At 37.5% G+C, this 22,524-nt stretch overlaps 1 protein-coding gene across 1 annotated transcript in view; it reads right to left on the bottom strand.

The window, feature by feature from the left end:
- LOC136865997 (E3 ubiquitin-protein ligase Mdm2) overlaps positions 1 to 22,524 on the bottom strand; it is a 279,039-nt gene that overhangs the window by 195,818 nt on the left and 60,697 nt on the right. Inside the window, exons 3-4 of the mRNA XM_067142603.2 lie at positions 2,046 to 2,070; positions 1,900 to 1,941 (exon numbers count right to left, since the gene is read on the bottom strand). Of these exons, the coding sequence (XP_066998704.2) occupies positions 1,900 to 1,941; positions 2,046 to 2,070 (67 nt within the window). The remainder of the gene's footprint in view (positions 1 to 1,899; positions 1,942 to 2,045; positions 2,071 to 22,524) is intronic.

A 22,524-nucleotide genomic window follows, 5' to 3' on the forward strand; every position in this document is an offset into this window, starting at 1 on the left:
ATCTCCAAAAACCGTAAAAGTAATTAGTGCGATGTAAACCCAATAACATTATAAAATTATTAACCCCTTCAGTGGCGGGTTTTGGCAGACGACCTGTGCCAGAAAAGTGAGGTTTTTTGGAGGAAATAATTTATTTTTAGGAAGCAGGGAATGAGTAGCAATTATTAAGGGAACATGTTCATATATTATTCAAGGTTAATAAAATCTTACCTTACACACTATTTACACTTTTTTACAGTAGGCCTGTGATATGGTTTCTAAAATATTGGTGATTTGAGAATGCTGTCCTGTGAGCAATAAATTTTTATTTCAGGCTTTTGTATTATTCCCATCAACATCACTAACGCAACAAATTTCCAAATTTCGTAAGAGATATTTTTAAAACTGTGCCGTTGCATGCAGAGAATTATTTACAAGTTTTTCAATGCACTTTTAGCATAGGCCCAATGAATTTTTCTTCGGTCACTGTCAAATTTACAACTTAAACCGTTATACATTATAACCAGTTCAAAACAGTCAATCGTACTCATCCCTGGTAATAATCCAACCCTCACACCATGATTTCCCATAAATGGAATTATATTTGGTCGCACACTATCCCAGGCTTACTCTTTTTTAACACGAATGTATATTCAAAATCTACCATCACCTTAGCTTCTGACGTAATATTTTCTTCACTTGTCCTATAATTGCTATTTGTTTTACGTCGCACTGACATAGATAGGTCTTACGGCAAGGATGGGACAGGAAAGGGCTAGAAGTGGGAAGGAAGCGGTCGTGGCCTTAATTAAGGTACAGCCCCAGCATCTGTCTGGTATTAAAATGGGAAACCATGAAAAACCATCTTTAGGGCTGCCGACAGTGGGGTTCGAACCTACTATCTCCCGAATACTGGATACTGGCCGCACTTAAGCGACTGCAGCTATCGAGCTCGGTGTCCTATAATTACTAAGAAGGTCATCATCTGAAGGATCAATAGAATCATTATCACTACTATCAGAAATACTAATGTCACTTAGAGATTCATCTTTGATGTAGTTCCTTATTTTGTCTTCAGACAAACTTCTCTTCCGTTTCGCACTCGCCATTTCTGTTTACCTCGTCAGGTTGCCAGAGATTGTATATGTAAAGTAGAGAAGACAAGGCATATTTTAGGCCAGAGGCTTCATGAATACAGCTGGAAATCCTCCTGCCATCTGTTGAGAATGCTGGAAAACATATTCCAAAGAGATTACAGTACCCGAGAAATTATTGGGCGATTGCGAAATGAACACTGCAGCTAAACGACAATTTCTCAGACGGTGGCGTTATGGGCAGGCGAGCGCCACCCGAGAATTTCTCGGGCGTGCACCTGAAGAGGTTAATATAATGGAAGTGGAAAGACTAACACTAAGCAACTGCATGTAAAAATAAACAAGAGTAAGTGCCCTTCATGTTGTGTGTTTAACATCCCACTAACACCAACAGGATTTCAGCAACAATAGTATAGGAAGTGACAGTGACCTTTAATTAAGGTATTGTACATTACATTTCCTTGTGGTAAAAATGGGCAATAGAAAAACATTTTTGGTATTGCTGATATACTGGTTGCAACTATTTCTGAATACAGACTCATAGCTACATAACTCATAACAAAAAAAATGAACACAGTCGGTAATATACCAAAATAAAAAGGAGTGCTTAAAAAAGCCTTTTGAACAACAATGCATTTTAAATCAAGATTTGCATTTGAGGATTTAAGTGGTTCGTATTTATGAGAGTTAAGGACTCAATATAATCTATAATGATAGCACATTTGATAACTGATGTTGGCTTGGCATGCAAAATTTTGAAGTACCAACAATATAAGACTATTTATCTATTTCTGAACATCAAACTGAGGAATGAAATATGACTTACCAAGGTCTCCACATGCATTTTCATTGGCCCTTTTTCTGCATACTGGAATCAAGGAACGAAGAGAGATCAAATGTTTTTATTGCTGCTGTTATTATTATCAACTACATTTTAGTCTTTCAATGAGGAATACAAAACAAAAAACTTACCAGGCAAACTGCTGGAGATGCCAACCTGTAACAAAAATCAACATCCAATTAAGCCATTTAATAAGTTCGCGCCAATCTGCTGGCAAATCATATCAAGGCCAGTACTTGGAACTTGTGGACAAACATCAGACATGCGTGTACTGTTCGTTAGGTACATATAGGAGCGACTACTAACTTATTCAAGGGGTCAAAAAGTTACACTGATTGACATAATAAGGTTAAGAAAAGAATAAAAACGATCTTCTTGGTTTATTCATAAAAGAGTGAAGAATCCAAATTAAAATAGGTAAAAAATTCTTTAAAATGAACCAACAAAAGATAAAAGAGCAAAAATTTACTTGAACAATTAAAAAAGGTACAAAGATTTCATTAACGTAAACTGCAGTAATACACTCTTGATTTAGGGAGTAAAATGGAGGAAATCATTCGCAAAACTCTGAATTTAGAAACGGTCTTGGTACCATGGACAAGATGTCTATCCAAGTTTTAAATAAACAATGACTTCATCAACAACAGTCTTGCTTGCTTCACTGATTATGAAAAAGCTTTGGAAAATGCAAAATAACACATCCTAATACATCAGCTACATCAGCTGAAGGATACTGGGCTCACCAGTAAAGATGGGAATATCATCAAAAAGTTGTACTGGGACCAAACAGCTCCAACAAAATTGATGACCACATTTCTGAAGAGTTCAAAATAAAAAATGGTAAGAGATAAGGTTGTATTCTCTCTCCAATCCTGTTTAACTTATACTCTGAAATTAATTTTTGACTTGGACTTGATGAAACTGATAAAGGAATGAAGATCAACGGGAAATAAACGAACAAAGTGTTATGCAGATGACACCGAGATACTTGCTGTCAATTAAGAGGACATTCTGCACAATACATCCACATTTAAACAAACCAGAGTTGGTTCACTGACAGAGCCTTTAGTGTAGAGCAGCACTGGCAACACAAAACATTTCAGTAACACCAAATACAGGGCAATTCAAAATGTAGGATCCGATTTCATAAATTTATTCTATGAAATCTAATCAACATATTGTAATATGAGACATGTGCTAAGAAAGGTAAACTCTCAAAGATTTTTTCAGTCATATCACAAGTGTTCTATGGGAGCACCACGCGTAACACGACATACATCAAGCCGATAGTCTATCTCCTGCCAAACCTTGCGTAGTGTGTCGCGGCCAATCTCTATGATAGCTGCTATTGTGCGGACACAAAGGTCGTCCAATGTTAGTGGAAAAGGTGGTACGTAAACCTGATCATTTACGAAACCCCACAAGAAGAAATCACATGCAGTTAAGTCAGGGGAACGCGGTGGCCAACGAATGAGAGTTCGATCCTCCTGAGATGCACAACCTATCCAGCGTTGTGCCAATGTCTTGTTGAGATGGCTTCGAACGTTGCCATGGTAATGCGGAGGGGCACCATCCAGTTGAAGGATGAAATCTTCACCATCCTCTTCGAGCGGTAGCAGGAGCTATTGTTGCAGCATATCAAGAAAAACATTTCCCGTCACAGTAGGTTCATTGAAGAAAAAGGGTCCATAAACCTTCTCATGGAAATGGCACAAAACACATTCACCTTGGGAGAATCGCGTTGGAGTTCCACAACTTGTTGGGGATTAGAAGTTCCCCAGATCCTTACATTGTGTCTATTCACAGTCCCGGAAAGGTGAAAAGTCGCTTCGTCACTGAAAATTACCCTTTCGGAGAACCCATCGTCTTCCATTAATGCGAGAAACTCAGCACAGAAGGACGCTCGAGCAGCATAATCAGTGTCTTTTAAGCCTGCATCAGTTGCAAGTGGTAGGGTTTCATTCGTAAAATTTTTCGCAGAATGTGCCAAACAGTTGCCTGTGGAAGTTCAAGTTGCCTCGCTGCCTGGCAGGTGCACTCTGCGGACTCCACACGAAACTGGCGCGAACATGTTCGTCATAAGACTGTTAATTTTCAGATTTTTTTTAAAGAAGGGAACCATTCTTTTCAATGTTAACTAACGTAAATATAACATGCAAGTTCCTCACTCAGTCAGACACAAAATATAAATTTAAGAAAATCTATAAGACACCTCCCACAGGAGGTTACTATGCCTGGAATGTGTGTTAGGTTTTAATATGTTACTAGCAGTTTCCCGCTGGCTCCGCCTGCAATATACAAAGTATGGTGTTGTTCGTTACTATACTCACGGATGTATTTGCAAAGTTTCAAGTTAATGAAATAAAGCACATGATCTGCTGTGGTAATAGAATGTAATATTGTCAACAAAACACTTGAAAATACATCACACAAAGAAATTGAATTAAACGTTCCTTGGAACAACACTACCGTACGCGCCGAATAGTTAAAAAGTCCTTCAGAGATCTTCATCATGGAGACAAATTTACTCATAACCTTTCTCAGAATCTAACAATTTAAGTAGTTATTACCTCAAAAGCGCTTGATCCACTGAGTATTTTTTAGACCAAAACGAACTGCTTGCCTCAGTTAGAACGAAAGATATGATTGCTTCAATGAGAAAAAAATGTTGAAGAAATGAGACGTCAAATTGAATGCGCACTCATAACCTTCCCCAGATTCAACCAATTTGGATAGTTAAGAGCTGAAATGAAAGAGCGTGATACACTGAGTGTTCTTAGGCCAAAACGAACTCTGTACCACAATTAGAACCAAAGATATGATTGCTTCAAAGAGACAGAAAAATTGAAAAAATTCAAATAATTTGAGGAAGGCGGAAGTTAAGTGATTTATAGTACCTGATGACAAATCTGTGCATGAATACCTTTCAGTTAAAAAAAGAATGAAGGAAATCGACTGGATAGAATGGCCGGACTGACTGACTTTAGTTTCATCAATTTTTTTAATATATAGATTGGCTTTACGTCCCACTAACTACTTTTTTATGGTTTTCGGAGACGCCCAGTTGCCGGCATTTAGTCCTGGAGGAGTTATTTTATGTGTCAGTAAATCTACTGACATGTGGCTGACATACTTCAGCACGTTCAAATAGCACCAGATTGAGCCAGGATCGAACCTGCCACATTGGGGTCAGAAGGCCAGCGTGATTAGGTTACACTTATCACTACTAAATTATCTGAATTTAGGCAGCAGTCTGCTACTCAGGACTTAAATTTACAATAATAATAATAATAATAATAATAATAATAATAATAATAATAATAATAATAATAATAATAATAATAATAATAATAATAAAAAACAAACTTATACACAATTACTGTAGCAAATTACCCTACACTAAGACATTCCAAAATCAATCAAAAACAATTTTACACGAAACATAAAAACAAAACAGAATACAGCCCATTCCTATTGAAACAAAACCAGTTTATGTCTGCCGAAAACCAGGAAACGGCAAAAACAACGACCTGTGTCAGTCCAAGTAAAGCTGCTGAGGTGAACAATATACAGTAGCGGACTGCACTTAAGTAAGTTCAGAAAACAACTGTGTATTTATTAAAGTGTTGGACATAGTATCTTAACATAAAGATGGATTTTTGCGCTTGTTTAAGGTATCACCCATTCATGACCAACAGGCCTGAACAAATCAGAAAGTAATCTAAGAGGCGGCAAAATTTCATCAGCCAGGCATTAACCCTTTCAAGGTCAGGTTTTCTAAACGCTCACATACCCCACAATTTAGGTTTTTACAGGCACATAAATAAATCTCTCTATAAATAGCAAAACACACTCATTGGACATTATATTCACAAAAATAGATAAAATAGAGATGAATGAAATGAAAAACAACAATATCACACGATTTGCCTGCTTAAAAGTTTTTCTGTGTGATATTCCTCAAAGCAAGGGGCTGGGTACTATCCAATATTCTTCAAAGCTATGTTTGTTTATATGACCCATTAATACATATTGCTAAAAATAAATACATTTCTTCGACAGTAACATCAGTCCATGTTGACGCTCGGGATGTGGAAGAAATGACCTAATTTTTCTCTACGTATTGCGAGTGATACAAGTTCATTTCTATGACTATTTTTTTCACTAAGGTATGCAGAAAAAATTTGAAAATGTCCAGTTCTGGAGAGTTTTCAGTCAAATATTGGTCTTGGATTCTGGCAAGATCAGGCTTATAGCCAAAATCAGTAGGTAAAAATTTTATTATTACACGTTTCTTTTTCCCAGACCCGGTGATCATTTGATACATTTCGTTTCTGCCTCTTCGAGGTAGCTTGTTATAATTCTTCATCATTGTCACTTACACCTTCAACGTCAACAGTTGAAACTTCGGGTACAATGTCGTCAACACATTATAAATAATTTTAACACAAATCTGAACCCTCACTTTCATCATTCATTAATATTTCAAACTTTTTCATCACCTTTCAAAACTTCCGCATGCCTGCGAGCAGCCATGTTTATCAGATCGCATTGACTAGCAAGTGTGGTAGACATTCACATGAAAATTTTTAGTTAACAGTGCTCCCAAAGAGAATATAAATTAGCGCAAGCTTCCGTAATGTAGCCGATAGATGGCAGATATGACAGATTCTTCAATCATTGCTGAAAGTCAAAGAGAAGCGAAGATATGATGATCGTAAGTTCGACGCGCAATATATTGTGCCATAACTGTTGGGGCACTTCCCGTGAGACGCAATATATTACGCCGTGACCCGGAAAGGGTTAAAACTAAAAATTTACCACGTACAATTATATATTAATCAGCTGGACTTTATCACTGCCATCACAGCTTCCTTCTTACTTACCCTCCTAACGTATCTCTGACCCTCAATTTTTTTCTGAACATCAGTCTGCTAATTTTATCCAATCAAAATCTTCTAGGATTGGGTCTTTCATTTTAATAGGCATTAGCCGATTCATGCTATCTGTTTGCAGTGAAAACCTCAACTTCATTTTCAGTAGATTCACAGCACTAAATCCCCTTTCATACAAAGATGTTTACAGAACCACTAAAATGCTGAAGAGTTTCCTGAGGAAGCATCTCTTATTCATAAACTTTGGCAATCTGCACATCATTTTTTTTTGTAACTATCGCGACCAGGCACCTGAGATTTGTCCAGTCCTGGTAATTGGTGACAACTTTACACAACTGAAACAATTTCATACATATACTGGACAAGTCCTGCAAGAGTTGCATCCTTACTGCATGTTGAGTGTAAAAAATCACACAGTAAAACTTGCCCCATTACAGTAAGTGTTGAAAATGCTCTCCCGCAGCCTGTACACAAGCGTTGTAGCCTGTGATGATACCCCGGTGCTCACTCAGTAATTTAGCTTCATGAATTTTCAAAATGTTGGTGTGAACTGCAGTTTTCAGTTCTGCTATGGTGCAGGAGTTACCTCTACATTCCATTTTCAAACTACCCCACAGGTAGAAGTCGCAAAGTGTTAAATCAAGAAAGCAAACTAGCCATAAACCTGCATATTTACATATTCTGTCCCCAAAAGCATCACACACTATATTCTATGAATTATGAACAGTATCTGCTGTAGCCGCATCTTGCTGGAAATATGGGCTACCTTTCCTGTTCATTAATCAAACCTGTGTAACAGGGTTAAGGTCTGGTCTGCCTATCAATACAAATTAATGTACAACAGTATGTATGATCAGTCATCAGCCCTAAGGCTGATTGGATCCTCAACAGCTCCACCATCAGCTGTCATAGATGGCCTAGGCATCACTGAAGAGGCGTACTAGGGAAATGAGGAGCATGTTAGCCTATTTACGACATCCTAACATCGAAACATGTACATATACGTTAACTGTACTGACAGGTAGACCATTCCGTAGCCATGTTTCACAGGATGAATGGTACTAGTCAATCCGGATCTAATAAGAACCGAATAAGGTCAAGTTCATTAACATCTTTCCTGTTCAGTCAATTGAGAAAAGATTTGTTCAGTATTAATTCCATGCATTGGTCAGAATTAATGGCGTCATTAAAAAAGAAAATAGTCCTAAAATTCCTTCAGCACTAACGGTGCACCAAACTCCTATTTTAAAACAACACTGGCCAAATTTTCAGGCTTTCTGCTCGGGTGTTAAATATGTAGTTGTGCAGGTCTTACTTCCTCTACCATCTCTACAGCTTGCCATGGAACTATTTCTGGTGTGTCAAACTAGACATTCTAAGTTTTCTTTCAGAACCAAATTTGCCCATTTTTGTGCATTACTAGAATGTTTTATGCCCTTGTACTTCTTTCCGAATATTTTGTCAACATTTGTAAACAAACGTGGGAGCTCATCCAAGTAATGTTTTGAGCTGCAATGGTATTGTTACTGAATTATACTGTCAGATAATGATAGTGAATATCTGGCGATATTTCAAGCACAAAATTCAATGGATTTGGATGAATGTGATGCTGAGAATGATGCATTTATAAGGCAGCGTGTGCAATAAAATTCTTCTGACAGTAAAAGTGATACAGATATGACTTCCTGACAATATCCATTCCATATACCTCAACAGCTGAGCACGATATTACCTCCGTTTTGGAGCCATTCATGGGGATATCTGGTCAGAATATTTTTCAGAACGGACATGAAATTGTCTAGCCAGACTTTTCATTGGTAATGATTTATTGCAGTACATGCAATCCGATAGGTATCATTACCACAATACCTTGATCAACTACTAGAGGTTAGTGCGACTATACTAATTTTCAGTGAATTATACGGTTATATTTAGGAGTTGCAGTACAACCTCTCATATCCAGTTTCTGAAATTCGGGTTGGTTACAGGATATTTTTTCTTTTAAAAATGCATATGACAAATTAATATTATTGGGCTGGGATGTAGTAAACTACTACTATGTTGGACTGTAGCATTAGACGGAATGCAAGGAGGAAGAGCACACTGGAATTGTGAGGGATGGGGAGGATGTTGACTCACGCACCCAGCAATATTATGCACCTACTGTATTGCTTTAGTCTGTGTTAGTCAGTCATGAGCGTTTATTTTCATTGTGGTAGTGATTTTCTGGCTAAAGTGACATTACGCAGTCTGTGTCATTTTAATTAATATTACAATCGAAGCATAGCCAGAAAAACAAATAAGAAAACTGATTAAAACAAACAAACAAATACAGCCCATATTTAAAGCAAACGTGATGTGCAATGTCATGGGACCACTACTAGCGCCACGTTAATGCGATTTGCGGGAAATTTTACAGTCTGCTGTTTAACTTTAACGCTTTTTTTGTTTAGCACCGAACCCACACTTTTGAATTTATTCACAGTTTTTTTATAAATTCTATAATAAGTTGGCACTCATGCTCCAGAAACTTCTATGCAGAATTCTCTTCTCACTCTCCCAGCAGATTCGTGCTTTAATATCTACAGCAGATGAAAATATGCTCCTCAACACTTAATTCAGAAGGTATGAAACACACTACACCAATCAATTACTGCTGTACAAGAAGCAATCACACTGTATGGAAGCTTATTGCAGACTAGCCGAACTGTGGCTTGCACAGAGTATGTATGATAAAAAAAAGTGATTTGATAGAATCTACAATGTCCCTATAGAACGAAATATGTAATTTCTGCTATTAACAGTATGTTTCCTTTTCAAGGTCTTATCTGACAAAACACCTCCAGCGATTCAAATAAATTTCAAGGGAAACAAAAAATAATTCCGGCATTAAAAGGTTAATGTGTGTTGAATTTCAGATTGTTGTATAGTAATCCTTCAGTAGCTGTTTTTCACTACTCAATGGAATTTTGTTGTAATCTGTAGTGTTTCTACAGCTTGCAACTGTTTTGGCTAGATAATCAGCCTTTTCAGCTCCTTGTATTCCAGTACATCCTTTGGTGCAATGGCTGAGGTATGCTTTAGCATGTCGTCTTCATTGTTATTCTGACGCCTACTGGCTGCCTAGTGTGTTTAACTGCTATTGTCAGTAGTGGTGCTGTGGAGTCTACATTTATTGATAATGATGATGATGATGCTTGTTGTTTAAAGGAGCCTAACATCTAGGGTCATCGGCCCCTAATGGTACGAAATGAGCATGAGGATGAAGAATGAACGGATGGATATGAATTTAAAACAATCAGTGGATCTGACCAGCAATGCCTCATATTCACAGAAACTAACGTAAAACAATAGTATTACTGACCACACATTATGATACTACTCACAGGTAATGAAATTCGCACATGTAACACAGACCTATGGTGTTTTGCACATTGCGGCACCATTTAAGGCAACGCAAACCTATATTGTTCATCACGTAAGTGTACTAACCACAGGAACTCGTACTATCCTGTGGTGTTCTTCATATAGTGGGTACCAATCATAGGCAAGACAGAACCATGGTGTCGCTCATATAGTGGTACTAATCACAGGTACTGTAAAAGCAGACAGCGCACTCTGTTGCTACTAATCACAAACCTATTTTGTACCTAACACAGTGGTACTACGCGCAAGTAAAAGCGACCCTACTAATCACAAACCTATTTTGTACCTAACACAGTGGTACTACGCGCAAGTAAAAGCGACCCATGGTGTTCCCCGCGTGGTGGTACTAATTACAAGTAGTCGCATGGTTCTAATTCGATCATCCCTTGGTTGCCCCTTTTAGTTGCCTCTTACGACAGGCAGGGGATACCGTGGGTGAATTCTTCGCCTGCGTCCCCCACCCACAGAGGGTTCTACGTTAATGAACAGAATGAAGTTCTCTTTTGGTGCTCTATCCAGTTTATTGCCGTTTTAATTCCACAAAGTTCTGCTTGAAATATTATAATTATATTCTTTGTTTAATCTTACAACTCTAAAGCTTATTTCTCTTGAGTTTTCCATGACAATGATTGTTGCACCAACACTATTCTCAGTTTTTGAACCTCTCCCTTATGTATGAATTTGGTATTCATATATCAACCCTTCAATGTCGTGCATGCAGTTCAAACTCAGATACCCATTTTGTGGTGTTTACTACTACTACTACTACTACTACTACTACTACATTTACCTGACGTAAGATATTACTGGGATTCGTGTCATGATATGAAAAATCTTTGTATAAGTAATTCAATGAAGCAGAACAGGTTTATTCAGATGAGATTTTTGTATTTTGCCAATAACAATGACTGGACCCCAATGAAAAGTTACGGAAGTTGAGACCCATTATCAAGAAAATCGTGATGCACTTCGTTCTAGCCGACAAACAAATGATGAATGATAGCATACTAAGAGAGACACTCACGTAAACAATTCATAAGAGGCAAGCCTATCAGGGTCGGCTATAAAGTATGGTAAATGGCTCGGATCTCAAGATAATATTAGTATCTCAGAAAATTATTATTTATAAATTTAATTTTGTATTGACAGATTCAAAGTATAGATAAGAAAAGTGTTTTTCCACCAATCAATACACAATTTATATTAAATAGATTAACGATAGTAAACAAACTCCAAGGGCCCACCGCTCAACATAACCGAAGATTTCTACATTTCTTTAGACCAATACACTAACCCCAATCATAACATTAATGATATTACTGAAAAAAACAGCATCATTTTTGACAAAGCCATTCCGGCATTAAAGAATGATTACCTCAAAATAGTAAACACACGCTCCAACAAACCAACGAATCACAAGCCCGACCCTACTTCCCCCTCCACACCTAATATGAGCCCCAGACGCACTCGCAGAGGAACACAACAAGCCTTCAAACACATCGGCACAAGACTTCCACAACAACTAAAGTAAGTACTCTTTCCATACACACACCAGGCATTCCTTCATACACACACCACTGGTATACTTATATTACCTTATCTTTACAGACTACAACCACAAACGTAGACGAGAGAGGTGTTGCCACCAACTACTTCTAAATTCAAACTCAAGACCGGCTGTTTACTATATTTAAACTTACCAGAGTACATCGCAAGTTGGAATATATAACACAATATAAAAAATTCTTCATGACAAAGGTCCATATCAATATGACGCATACCAGCTTCAGAACATTCTCGAAAATTACCACACATAGCTTAAATCAACATAACATAAAAGCAAAGGAACTACACAGAAGATAGAAGAATGGAATCTATGTAACATGAACAAATCATTTTTAACAAGTGTCTACCTATACTTACCAAATTTTAATGTGTTAAAACTTTTTAAGTGTTTTATATTATGGCCCATATGTTTTAATATGTCCTACATACTCATGTTCTAACTTATTGTAACTTTTTACCTTGACTACTGGTATTTTAATTAAATGCTACTGTATACATTTCCATCCCCCATTAGACATCCAGATGTCTAATACAATAACAACTTGTGAATTGTCTAATGGCTGGAAACAAATCATGTACTAGCTGATGATGGTCGTTAAAGAGCCGAAACCGGTACTAGTTTAATCTATTTAAAATAAATTGTGTATTGATTTGTGGAAAAACACTTTTCTTATCTATACTTCTCAGAAAATTAGCATCCGAGATAATTCACTTGATAAACGGATTTCCCGAAAGTATCACGGGGCTACATTTCGATTTCTTCTTGACAACTTGCTTACAAGCATGAACTTGCCTTCATATATAAAGTCATGTGGGTACACAGGAACTGGAACAGTAAGAGAAAACAGAGTCCCAAAGGAATGCAATCTAATTGCTACAAAGGAAATAAAAGGAAAAGATCGAGACACATACAATAACAAAGCAAGAAAAACGACTTGATACTCGCCGCCACAACGACAATGCCATTAACTGTTATTTCTTAATTCACCCTGTCTTCCCACTCGATCTGGTCAGAGGTTTTCCAGAGCAGATAAGAAAGTCATCATGGTTCAAAGTCCTGCACTAGTAGGAATTAACAATAAATACATTTATGAGAGGAACAGATCTCATGCACAAGAACATCAACAGTTTCTTGTTTCAATACGGAACCTAAATATGAAATTCTTAACGTTAAAACATCAACAGTTACCACGTGGTGATTACGAGCAAAAACTGGTCGTGACCAATTTTTGCCTGGATTCTAGATGTCAGTCTGAAAAATGCCTGGTACCTCAGCAACATGTCACAGCCAAAAATTATGCAGCTCCAATTCAAACAGGAGCACACAACTAAGTCAAGTTCTACAGCATGGAGCCAAGGGAAGCAGGACGCCCATCACTCTCTCTCTCTCATGCGGGACAAGGTTGTTTACATGAAATTCTGCAGTATGACAGATGACACCACCTTGTGATGCAGATTCCAGACAAAAGAGATGGGCTCTGCGTAAGTTGCTTCACTCCATTCCACACAAAGGGACATGCACATGACTGAGTCGTCACAGAACCCCCACAGAAAAGTAGTAGAATATCAAATATTATGACTTGTGGGCAGGGGCAAGAAGTTGTGGAAATGCAGACTGAATGACTAGCTCTGAATATCCAGTCAATTTCCCAAATTAATTTCCCAATATAGATATTGTAAATAATGTATATAGATAACTCTAATTTTGTTTCTATAAAAATAGGGACTGAAAAATAGCTTACCGTATAATCCCGAATATCATGTGAACGTTTTATACAGAAATATTGCTTCTTAAATTCAGGTGCAGGCATTTTCAAAATTGGACAGTTACTTTTTGAGATATCAATAAAAACCGCATTTGGGCTTTTGAGTGCCGCATCAGACAGCTTTAGGTCGGCCAAGGACGTATTAGCAAGCAAGCTGTTTCCTGGCATTGATTCCAGCCACAGAACGGACACCAGGCATGTACTGTATCCTGTGTTATGTTTATTTCTCAATTCATACAGTAGTATGAGTTGCCAGAGTTGTACCAATCTATAAAGGCATGGATAAAATTAATGTAAGTAATTACAGACCAATCTCGGTACTACCTCCTTTATCTAAGATTTTAGAACAAGTGGTTAAAAAAAGATATTAGATTTTTTCTTAAATAATAAATATTTTTATCAATTTCAGTATGGTTTCCTACCTCACTCGAGTACCAGTAATGCTATTGAGGATATTATTATTAAACTACAACAAGCTTTAGACTCAGGTATGTTAGCAGCTGGTTTATTTATAGATCTTAAAAAAGCTTTTGACACACTTGATCATAAAATTCTATTACAAGAATTAGAAGTAGCAGGTATTAAAGGTATTGCATTGGATTGGTTTGTTGATTACCTCTCTAATCGGAAGCAGTTTGTTACATGTAATAATACTCAGAGTAATGAAAAGGTAATCTCAATTGGTGTGACTACAATCAGATTCATTGTACTAGTTATGGTCAAAATTCTCTTTGGCATTCTTCTATGACTATGTATACTCACTTCCAAAAAATATAAAAATGTTACCAACTATATCTATCTTCAAGAGTAATGTAACTAAATACTTGAAGTAGTATCGTAATTATGTTTAGGAAGCTTTGTCCTATCTTATCTATTACATCATGTTAAATTATATACTTTCTGTATTTTATTTTGTAATTACATTGTGAATATAGCTGCCATTGTAATTTATTTGTAATGCACCAAGAAGAGCCTTGGCTCAGCTGCCTATATTGAGATAGATAGATAGATAGATAGATAGATAGATAAATAAATATATATGTACTGTACACTCAAACCAGTGACAATTATAGCTTTTGTTATGCTCCTTTGAAGCCAAAGTAATTATTTTATTCCTTTTAAAAGCATCAACCCTCCCTGTCCTGTCATGAGTTTGCCTGTCATACACACTTTGCAAACCCATCACGTGTGTACGATACGCTTACATACTAGTGGCTGGAAACACATCCAGGAAACTGCTTGCGCGTCAATATGTCCTTGCCCAACAGCATGCTGTCTGATGCGGCACGCTAAAACCGCACATGTTGTTCTTATTTTCAAAATATTTGCATATTTGAACTTGTATGTAGTTGATCTTTTAGGCCAGCTGTATGAACTTGTGCCGTTCCATTTAAAAATATGGAGTTAGTCAACATCTTGGTTACTAATCATCCCATGAGAACACGTAGCACATTATTTTACAAGCCCCTGGGTATCATTTAAGAATATGAAAACAGAATACCGGTATCTTTAACAGTTCAGATGTTATTCCTATGTAACATCTTAGGTGAATAACCCTGCATACGGAGAAGGCCCGGTGAAGAATTTAAACTACAATGTATGCATCAAACCGTAAGCCATCCTACTTCTGTCATGGTTTGGGATATGATGTCTGTGCATGGTACAGGCCCTCCTTACTATGTAGAAGGCACCATGAGGCAAAATCAGTATTTACCAGTGCTCCAAAATCAACTAATGCAGTGTGTGATACATAAGCATAGATAAAATCAATTATGTAAAGAAAGACATGATGAGTATAATAATTTGGCCACTTCTGTAATTTCCCAGACCAAAATATTATATTTCAGTGACAAAAATGTGGCATTTGCAAAATTTTCAACAGGCTAGTCCACCCCAATTAGCTGTCCAACACACACCTGCACACAATATTTATAACTCAAAAAGGAAATACACCATTTTGAATAGTAAAGTACAAACAATTTAATAATGATATGCCAGATAATAAATGCTAACACATTTTATTTACACATGAATAATTAAAGTATTACTACTAAAATTACTAATGAACACACAATGGCGGTAATAATGTAAAAAAAATTAAAAATTCAGCACAACAACAAAATTACACACTTTTTTTTCTGGTTTCAAGTAAGCATATTTTATCTTCAATACTGGCTTCACATTCTTGTGACTGCATTCTTTTAACTTTATTTTGTCTTCTCCCTTTCTTATTTCATCACTTATTCCTCATTTCTCAGCCTTTCTCTGTTCTCTTCCTTGACATTCAGGCGTGTGTTCCCCCAGTAATCCTGGTATTTCTTATGAGCACATCTCACTGATAAAATTCTGTGAATAATTGGCACGCATCTAACACCTCCATATTAAAAATGGAATCATACACTTGTAACTGTGCAATAATTGAATCCTCATGCATGTTTTCTACAAACATTGATTCATTTATAGAAAGGCCACACTCTACTGCAGCATTTCCATGACACAGTATAAGACAAAGCTTTATTACTTGCCAAAGTTCACTATGCTGTTTTGTTTTCTGTTAAAATGTCAGCAAAGAAAATGTCTAAACCCATACTATCATCAGATATTGAGATATATTCTTTGAGGAGGAGGAAGTAGCTTCTGCAGCTGTCAGGAGAGATTGGGCTGACCAGGAGGGGAGGGGATCAAATGAGGTAGGTGGGGTTGAGACTCTGGTCATGGGGAATTCCATTGTTAGACATGTGGGGAAAGTGTGTGGAGGAAAGGGAACCAGGGTAGAGTGTTCTCCAGGAATTAGGTTGAGGTAGATGTTGAGGAAAGTAGAAGAGAAGGACGAGAGGAAGGAGAAAGTGGTAGTGTTTCACGTACGTACTAACAACGTAAGACAAGCTGGTATAAGTACCAACATAGTTGGGGATGTGTGGGATCTGGTAAATGCAGCAAGGGTGAAGTTTAAGGAAGCAGAGATTGTTATCACTGGTATACTGTGTAGGAGGGATACTGACTGGAGGGTGATTGGGGATTTATATCAGAATATGGAGTGAAGAGTCTAGTGTCAGACCTAAGACGAAACGCTGGTTAATAGAGCAAACGCCGGAAAAGCCATCCATCTAATTTTTGATCTGATTTTTGATATGCTCTATTGGTGGAAAAGAATCTAATTCCCTCCATGGGAACTTAGAATTTCCATATGGAGTGGGTATGCGGGAAAGTGGGAGTGAAGAGTTCTAGATCCTAATGGGTGGGTAGGAGATAGGGATCTGCGCTCCGCGCAGTGGTACGTATAGGATAGGAAATATGTTTGGAAGGATAATAGGGAGGTACATTCAAGGAAACGAGGTGGTGTAGGGAGCGGTGATAATGTTACAGGGAACTGGAAGTCAAGTACAGATGACATAAAAATTATAGTGCTCAACTCTAGAAATATTGTAAAGAAAGGGATAGAATTAAGTAATTTAATAGATATATACCTACCAGATATTGTAACAGGAGTTGAATCATGGCTGAGAAATGACATAATGGGTGCAGAAATTTTCTCTCGGAACTGGAGGATGTATCGTAGAGATAGAATAGGAATGGTAGGAGGGGGATGTATTCATTCGTGTGAAAGAAGAATTTGTAAGCTACGAAAAAGATGACAAACATGAAATTCTAGGTGTAAGGCTCATTTCTAAAGATAATAGGCAACTTGATGTCTTCGGAGAGTACAAACCAGGAAAGGGTATCACCGACGCTGATCAAGTATGTGGGAAACGACATGGAAAGGAATGTGATTGTAGCGGGAGATCTGAATTTACCAAATGTCAATTGGGAAGGTAATGAAAACAACAAAAACATGACCAACAAACCAACAAATTGCAAATAAGTTAACATGGGAAGGGTAACTGATTCAGAAAGTGATTGAACTAACTAGAGGGAAGAATATTCTGGATGTGGTGCTGGTAAAAACAGATGAACTCTATAGAGAAACTGAAGCAATAAGATGGTATTAGCGATCATGAAGCTGTTTTTGTCATACTTAAAAATAAACGTGATACAAAGGAAGGCCTTAAAAGTAGGACTATTACGCAGAACCATATGGCTGATAAAGCAGGCAAGAGGCAGTTTTTAACTATGATCAGCAAAAGACAGTAAATAAAAATGTAAACAGACTCTGGGACGGGTTCAAAGCAATTTTTGAGGAACGTGAAAATAATATTGTCAGTTAGACTTTCATGGCCCGTGTAACTATTCATGAGGTATATTTTTGGGCTTATGCCGTGTAATTAATTATGAAACACACTGAACACGTTTCGAAAGGAAACTTGCCTTTCTACATCAGAAGACAAGAGAGAAATGAAACGATGCATAAAAGGTTGCAAGGAGAAAGCGACAAGGAACTTGAAATGGTGCCCTAAGATGTGAACGGGACGCCATTTTAGTCCCAGATAGAGACAACGAATGGCAACAGTAAAGCATTACTCTCTAATGGTTCTGATAATTGGCAGCCATGATTCACTGAGGTTGTAGCCTGTATCGCAGTTGAAATTATCTGGGTGTTTACATATTTCAACCGCCTCCCTGATAATTCTTGGGCGATATTGCTTTATACGGGCAAGAACATCCACTTCTTGGAACAAGACATCATGACCAGGTGTTAAGGCATGATCAGCAACAGCTGATTTATCAGGTAAATTGAGTCTGATACATCTGGTATGGTCTTTGATGCTAGTACATACCGTTTTTGAAGTCTGCCCAATATAAACCTTGCCACAAGTACAGGGAACTCTGTAGATACCAGGTTGTTGCAATTTAGGCAAACTATCCTTAGTTGGTCGCAGGAGTTGCCTAATCTTCACTAATGTTCCAAAAACAGTTCGTACATGGTACCTACGTAAGATTTTAGCAATACGATCCGTCGTGTTATGTATGTAAGGTAGGTAAGCAGTTCCTTTTACATCTTTTTCCTTAACAGACGTCCGATTATGTGTCGATTTCAGAACCGTTGAGACCAAAGCTCTGCTGTAACCGTTGCTTTCAAAGGTGGTTCTCAAGGTGTTAATTTCCTCTTGTAGAGCTGACACTTCACAAAACCTCCTGGCCCTGGTAGTCAGAGTTGTAAGGATACCATGTTTCTGAGCAGGGTGATGGTGAGAATCTGCGTGGAGATATCTATTGGTGTGTGCAGGCTTACGATAAAAGCTGTCTCCTAAAGATCCATCCTCTTTCTTGGTGACGAGAACATCTAACAATGGTATTTTGCCGTCAGATTCCATTTCCATGGTGAAACAAATGGAAGGGTGCTGGTGATTAAGGTGATCCAGAAAGTGACTAAGATTGTCTTCACCTTCCGTCCATACGACAAACGTATCATCCACATAACACCACCAAATCTTCAGTTTGCAAGGTGCCGACGACAAAGCTTTCTCTTCGAAGTTTTCCATGAAGAAATTAGCCACATCAGGAGAGAGATGACTTCCCTTGGCCACACCATCTGTCTGTTCATAATATTTCCCATTCCATACATAGAAAGTAGGAGGTCATGTAGTAGTAGAAAAGCCTTGCGATCTCTTCAGTGAAAATATCATTAATGAGAGACATAACATCATCAACAGGTACTTTCGCAAACAGAGACACCACGTCGAGACTCACCAAGATATCGCCTGGCTGAAGTGATATAGTTTTTAACTTCTCGATGAAATGTGTGGAATCCTTAATATGGGAACGGGTGTTACCCAGGTGTGGTTGAAGTAGACTACCTAAATATTTAGAAATTTGAGGGTCGCATTTGAGTAGCGAGTTGTGGGATCACAACTGTTAATCCTGTATATGGGATCAGCTAACAAAGGCAAGATCTTGTTGTCATAATCATTCTTATCCATCACCAGTCGCGTTACCCTTGTCAGCAGGGAGAACGATTATATCAGAATTGTCCCTTAGATCTTTTAGCGCCTGGATTACACCCAACAGGCAGTTCTCGCTAAAGGTCTCAACTTTGCTGTAGCGCCTAGTAGAATTCCAATTGAGAAACTTGTTACATCTATAGAATCCTCGGTACATAACCTCACACCGGAAGAAGTTAGACAAGAATGTTCCAAAGTTCTCAAGACCACTAATCCATCTAAGTCCAACTTAAAACAAGGTGAAATCCAGGCGCTGAAAGATCTAAGGGACAATTCTGATATAATCGTTCTCCCTGCTGACAAGGGTAACGCGACAGTGGAGATGGATAAGGATGATTATGACAAGAAGATCTTGTCTTTGTTATCTGATCCCATATATAGAATTAACAGTCGTGATCCCACAACTCGCTACTCAAATGCGACCCTCAAATTGGTCAAGCAATCTGCAACCTTACCAATTAGTAAACCAAACATTCAAAAGAAAAGCACAAACATCAAGAAGAAAACAAGCACAATACTTACCGAAAGGCAGTAGCATAAAATATGAAGCGTGGAGGGCAAAAGCGAGAATAAAAAGGCCAGGGTCTTACATAACTTTGACAGGTTGCCAGGTAAATATTGCTAGCTACTAAATGACACACCAGCTAAATTTAAAATGAAGAAAATTTACTAAGCAAATGTAATTTGAAAATGGTATAAAATAAGAACAATAAAATATATATATATATATATATATATATTCCTTTTTCTAAAATTTAAAAATGCAATCAAACTAGATGAGAGAAACAGTATTTTAAAATAAAGTTGAAATTAAGGTGAAATGAAGCTCACATCAACATAGGCTTCCGCCAAAATTAAGGTTTGAAAATTCATTAATAACTCATTACCTTACATGCAGAAAATAATATTATTTAAAAATTGGTTGCAACCGATATGCGGGCCCGCGATATAAAATCTCTTTAAAATTGAAATTCGCTACACTACTAAAATGCTGAATTATAAGACTCACACAAGGACACACGAAAAAGAAAAAAAATTAGTGGCTCCAACCGCGAATAAACATTACACCAAAGAAACGATCTAGATGAAAACAATAAAAGAATAGCGCACAGCAACCCCAACAAAATGAAGTATATTAAAGGAAATTTACAATTAACGGTGCGCTCATAAAAATAATTAAAGAACACTGAAGCACAGAACAGGAGCTACCCGTTACCGACGCGAAGCCAAGATCCCATAATAATCATCAAAGCCACCCAAAAAAAATTAGCGTATCTTCAGATTAGATAAGAAGGGATGACATGACGTAATAAAGACAAAAGCAAGGAACCCAAACAATGGGAGACACGTTATAAGACAACGAAAGAAAACTCCCATTATTAAACTTAATTTCGACCAGCAAATTTCAATTTTAAGATTTTAAGTCATTAAAATAATAATAATTATTATTTATTCAAGAGGTGATAGTACCAGTTTACATTAGCCTTAGTTAATCAATTTACCTGCGGTTTACATACTTTAGAACACAGGGGGCCCTGGATTCCGCTACGATGCGAATATGAGGTGTCATTAATTAAGGCCCGTAACAATGCAATAATAATCACGTACAAATAATCAGCCACGAAGGCAATAGGACAAAATCAGACACCAAATACAACCAACAGGGAAAAATTAAGGGAGAAAATATGCACCGAAATGAATTACAAAAGAACAAAAGTAGTAATAATAATAATAATAATAATAATAATAATAATAAGATTCATAATCATAATGAACATCAAGAAAACCAGTTGGCAATAATGCACACCGACAAAAACGTAAGATAAAATCACTTACACAAAATACCACCTCATAGATGCATAACTAGCGATCCCGAGCTCCCTACATTACATTAAATTTTCTTTTTTAAACGGATTCAGTTCAAATATATATCAAATTTTGCTTACAAGGTTACACTATACCAAAATTGGCGTTTATAATGTTGCTTATGTCCACGATGAAATTACTCACACTAGTGCCTGAACGAACGGGATCCCTTCAATAAATTATAATTTTCAGTACTTACTTGGAGTTAAGATATCCAACTTACGAGACACTTGAAACTTATCATACCGATAACGGTTAACACATAGCACCAAGTTTACATGTTACACTAAGAAAATATTAAGGTTGGAGCACACTGGATAACTTTCAAAAAATAACAGGGCCTAGCCCTAACATTATGGTTTAACCGCCGGAGTCCGGCTCCATTGTAATTGCTTTCCCTTCTTGCCAAGCCGTCTGCTTGGGAGCTTCACACAACACAGAAATCTTGGAGAGTCGCGGCGAGCAGACTGCTACAGACTACTGAGCTCACACCGAGCTAGGCGAGTAGCCAGTCCCATAATTCAACGCGTGCACCGCGAAGGTGCGCAGAAGTTACAAATGATAATTCAGCGCATCACATAGTCCAGTCAAATGCCTGACAATAATGGATAAATAACTTGAATTAAATTTGTCTGGTAACCTCCACAGTTAGGAAACAGTTCCAACAATAGCCGATAATATAGATAACGGCTGGATACACAAGTCGACATGACAGATGAATAAATAAATACTCTTAGATGCTTTGATGTAATAATTCAGTTATGTCCAGTAAATATTAGTTCCCATTTTCACATTACACAATCTTCTATTCCAGAAGACACAGCGAAGAGTCTCCTTCCAGGGGATGTTATTCCTCCGAGACTATATGGGCTTCCCAAAATACATAAGGAAGGTGTTCCTCTTAGGCATATTGTGAGTACAATTGGTTCCCCGACATATGCCCTTTCTAAATATTCAGGTAGTCGACTTCAACCACACCTGGGTAACACCACTTCCCATATTAAGGATTCCACACATTTCATCGAGAAGTTAAAAACTATATCACTTCAGCCAGGCGATATCTTGGTGAGTCTCGATGTGGTGTCTCTGTTTACGAAAGTACCTGTTGATGGTGTTATGTCTCTCATTAACAATATTTTCACTGAAGAGATCGCAAGGCTTTTCTACTACTGCATGACCTCCTCCTACTTTCTATGCAATGGGAAATATTAT

The sequence above is a fragment of the Anabrus simplex genome, chromosome 3, assembly GCF_040414725.1.
Source record: "Anabrus simplex isolate iqAnaSimp1 chromosome 3, ASM4041472v1, whole genome shotgun sequence".
Taxonomy (NCBI): Eukaryota; Metazoa; Arthropoda; class Insecta; order Orthoptera; family Tettigoniidae; genus Anabrus; species Anabrus simplex.